Source organism: Entamoeba dispar, genomic scaffold, assembly GCF_000209125.1.
Source record: "Entamoeba dispar SAW760 scf_1105229463705 genomic scaffold, whole genome shotgun sequence".
Taxonomy (NCBI): Eukaryota; Evosea; order Mastigamoebida; family Endamoebidae; genus Entamoeba; species Entamoeba dispar.
In genome coordinates this window covers 1-3,467 of record NW_001855826.1, presented here as the reverse complement: position 1 = coordinate 3,467, position 3,467 = coordinate 1, and the positions used below count along the sequence as shown (strand labels likewise).

Genomic DNA, 3,467 nt, shown 5'->3' with positions numbered 1-3,467 from the left:
TTAAATATTATGAATGAAGAATATTTATTATTTCTATTTTATTCTATTCTTATTTTTGTCGTCACATTTTCGTTAATAAAAAGTGATAATGGAATGTTATTTGTATTTATTTTTATATCATAATAGGATTTTTATTGTTTTTTGTTTTTATTATATTTTTTATTTTAAATATTGTTTTCAATTTAATATTATCATTCTTCTTTATCGTTTTTCTATATTTATGATTGATGTTTATTTTAATTATATTCTTTCATGTCAACGATTATTTTTATTTAAATCAATTATATTTTATTTTTATTTTTATTCTTCATTCTTTTGTATTACCCCTCTCTTATTTTTTCTTATTTTTGTTACTATTCATTTGATTTATTTTACATTATTTATGTTTATTTTTATATATTGAATTTATAATGATTTATTTAAATGAAAACAAAATAATTGATTAATGTATTAATTTATCTATTGTTCATATTCAGTTAATTATTTTAAAAGAAATAAAGTGATTAAATTATATTAATATTAGTGTTGATCATATTTCTATTACAAATATTTGATATCATTTAACATTATTTCATTCTCTCTTTTTATTTTAAATCAAATGAAATAAATGAAAAATACATTATTTCATTCTTTGATATTTCCATTTTAATTTCATTATATTTTATCTTCTTTTTATTTGTATTGTTTATAGTGTGTGTGTGAGTAATTATAAATTATGTAATTATTTATTCTTTAACTAACTATTCATTCTTATTGTTATTCTATGGTATTTCTCTATTATCTCATTCTTATTTTTACTTTCTCTTTTATATTTTATCAATTGATAAATTAGAAATATTTATAAAATAAAATTACATATTTATATTTACCCCCTTTTTATTTGTTTGTTGTTATTGTTAAAATTGTATGAAATGTTTTATAATTAAATATTCATTTTTTAATTTAAATTCAGTTTTCTCTATATCACATTTAAGTATATTAATTAATTATTTCTTTATTTGTATTTAATAAATTGAATGATAATAATTTCTTGAAATAATTAATTTCAATATATTGATATGTTGTTTTATCATTGTTATTTATTTACATTTATTTAATTATTTTTTATTTATGATTATTATGTTATTTATTTGATTATTTATTATTCATTTTATCATTTATTTGTTATTAATGAATGAATAAAACATTATGAATAAATTAATAAAATAAATATTATTAATTCATTATGAAATGATAGTTAAATATCATATTATGAAATTAAATTAAAATAACATTGAATTCAATAATATTATGTTGTATTATATTATATAATTCAATTTTAAATTATAATATCATAATTTAATTAATTTCATTTATTAACAATTATATTATCATTTATTTTATGTTTGAATTTTGATTATCATTTAATTTATTAGGATTTATTATTAAAATTACATATTAAACATTCTTTATCATTTATATATTTAATTTTATTTATTATTTATTTCATATTTATCATTTATTTTAATTATATTATAAATATATATAAAATGATTGTTATTTTACTTTTAGAATTAAATAAAATAAATATAAATCAAATTAATTTATGATAATCATATTTTATATGAAATATAGAATATTTAATCATTATATAAAATATAATGAAAATAAAAATTAATTTAAAATAAGAAATAACATTATATAATGTTTATAAATGTGATTAAATTAATATTTATTCTATTTGAAATGATTTAATGTTTATTATCAATCAATATATCATTGATAATTATAAAATTATTGAAAATTAATCATTTCATTCTTATAAAATGAAAATATAATATTCATCTAATTAATTTATTCATTTTTTATCTTTTTCTTATTTGATTTAATTCAATAATTATTTATTTATTCTTTATTTTATATTATTCATTCATTGTTATATTCTCATTATCTAATTATATTATTTCTGTTCTTATCTTGTTATGTTATTCATAAAAATTACTTTCATTTTATTCTTTCTTTTCATCATTTATTATTTTCTTTGTTAAAACTTTAAATTTATTAAAAATTCATTTTACTTAGACAATAACTCATCATCATCCTAATCACTTTCTTCACCTTTTTGGATGTAGATTTTTCATATTCTCATATCTTTCTTTAGTTATTCTTCACATTTACATCCACTAAAACATTCATTTCCTATACATTTAACTGGCGTTGGTGTGTCAATTGATTTTAATGATGAACATTCCTTAAAACATCCATCTCCTATTTTTCTAATTGATGATGGAATAACAAATTCATTAATATCTCTTTCTCTTATTTCTTTTCCATTAATTCTTTTTAAGTTATTAATAGGAATTGAAACTAGTTTTTCTTTTCCTACAAACATTCTATCCTCACTAATAAATTGAATATTTTCAATATTTATACTTGTTAATGATTCACAACCTTCAAAACACAGATATACCATATTTTAATAATTGGTGATGGTATATTAATAGATGTTAATGATGTACAATATAAAAACATTCATCTCCAATTTCCTAATGATGTAATATATGTGGGGATATTAATTTTATCAATATCACGACAATAATAAAAACATTCATCACCAATTGCATTAAATCCTTCTGGAATGTTCAATCCACATCGTTCTCTATCTTCATTTGTATACACTTTTGTCATTGTTATTATGTAGTTATTATCATTTCATTAAATAATAATGGATGACGAATTATTATATTTTCTTTATTCTTCTAATGATGTTTATTTATTTTACATTTTTTTTATAGTCATTACATAAAATTATTAATATTATTGTTAATGTAATGTTATTTGTATTTATTTTTATTTTATATTTTTATCGTTTTTTTATGAAATTTGTTCTTTTATTTTGTATTTATATTTTTGTTCATTTCTGTATTATTTATCATTGTTATTAATGTAATTATTCTTTTTCTTTATATAATTTCTTATTATAATTTATTTTGTTTGTTATTTTTTATTCAATTCAATTATATTTTCTCATTTATTTTTATTTTATTACCCCCTTTTTTATCTTGAAAAGTAACATAATACAATTATTTTATTTTTCTATTTATTTTATTTGAAATTATTTAATTTTATGATTAATCATTATTTATAAAAATAAATTCAATTTTACCCCCTTTTTATTTTCTCTTTATTTATATTTCTTTCTTTTATATTCTTATTATTAGATTTACATATCCTTTTCCTATCAAATTTATATGTTATGTTAATGAAACAATTCTAAATTGAATTAATTATGATATTTTCTATTTTTGATAATACACTCATCATATTTATTATTTATTCATTTATTTTATTCTCTCTATTATTTATTTTCTATTTATTTCTTTAATATAATATATAATATGTTTATTTATGAATTATAATCTTTAATTTTATATCTTATTATAATTTATTATCTGATTCATTATTTAATTTATTCTTATTTATTATAT

At 15.2% G+C, this 3,467-nt stretch overlaps 2 protein-coding genes across 2 annotated transcripts in view, besides 20 other annotated features; both read right to left on the bottom strand.

Annotated features, from left to right (window-relative positions):
* The window catches only part of EDI_280290 (uncharacterized protein), a gene marked incomplete at both ends in the record, with an annotated part of 1,785 nt that extends 1,141 nt beyond the window's left edge, over positions 1–644 (bottom strand). The window contains 2 exons of the mRNA XM_001733499.1: positions 1–33; positions 619–644. The exon at positions 1–33 is cut by the window's left edge and continues 1,141 nt beyond it. Coding sequence (XP_001733551.1) covers positions 1–33; positions 619–644 — 59 coding nt within the window. The remainder of the gene's footprint in view (positions 34–618) is intronic.
* Positions 129–308: a microsatellite.
* Positions 231–407: a microsatellite.
* Positions 332–486: a microsatellite.
* Positions 620–687: a microsatellite.
* Positions 636–817: a microsatellite.
* Positions 818–823: 6 nt separating this feature from the next.
* Positions 824–1,055: a sequence feature (AT_rich).
* Positions 1,056–1,075: 20 nt separating this feature from the next.
* Positions 1,076–1,166: a microsatellite.
* Positions 1,167–1,193: 27 nt separating this feature from the next.
* Positions 1,194–1,355: a microsatellite.
* Positions 1,242–1,383: a microsatellite.
* Positions 1,335–1,509: a microsatellite.
* Positions 1,510–1,531: a sequence feature (AT_rich).
* Positions 1,532–1,551: 20 nt separating this feature from the next.
* Positions 1,552–1,708: a microsatellite.
* Positions 1,709–1,761: 53 nt separating this feature from the next.
* Positions 1,762–1,817: a sequence feature (AT_rich).
* Positions 1,818–1,972: a microsatellite.
* Positions 1,842–2,025: a microsatellite.
* Positions 2,026–2,140: 115 nt separating this feature from the next.
* On the bottom strand, positions 2,141–2,452 carry EDI_280280 (uncharacterized protein; the record flags this gene model as incomplete). Its single annotated transcript, XM_001741377.1, has 1 exon — positions 2,141–2,452. The coding sequence occupies one exon, from the start codon at positions 2,450–2,452 to the stop codon at positions 2,141–2,143; it is 312 nt and encodes a 103-aa protein (XP_001741429.1).
* A 295-nt stretch (positions 2,453–2,747) lies between these two features.
* Positions 2,748–2,801: a sequence feature (AT_rich).
* A 15-nt stretch (positions 2,802–2,816) lies between these two features.
* Positions 2,817–2,984: a microsatellite.
* Positions 2,985–3,062: 78 nt separating this feature from the next.
* Positions 3,063–3,204: a microsatellite.
* Positions 3,205–3,302: 98 nt separating this feature from the next.
* Positions 3,303–3,363: a microsatellite.
* Positions 3,364–3,467: a sequence feature (AT_rich).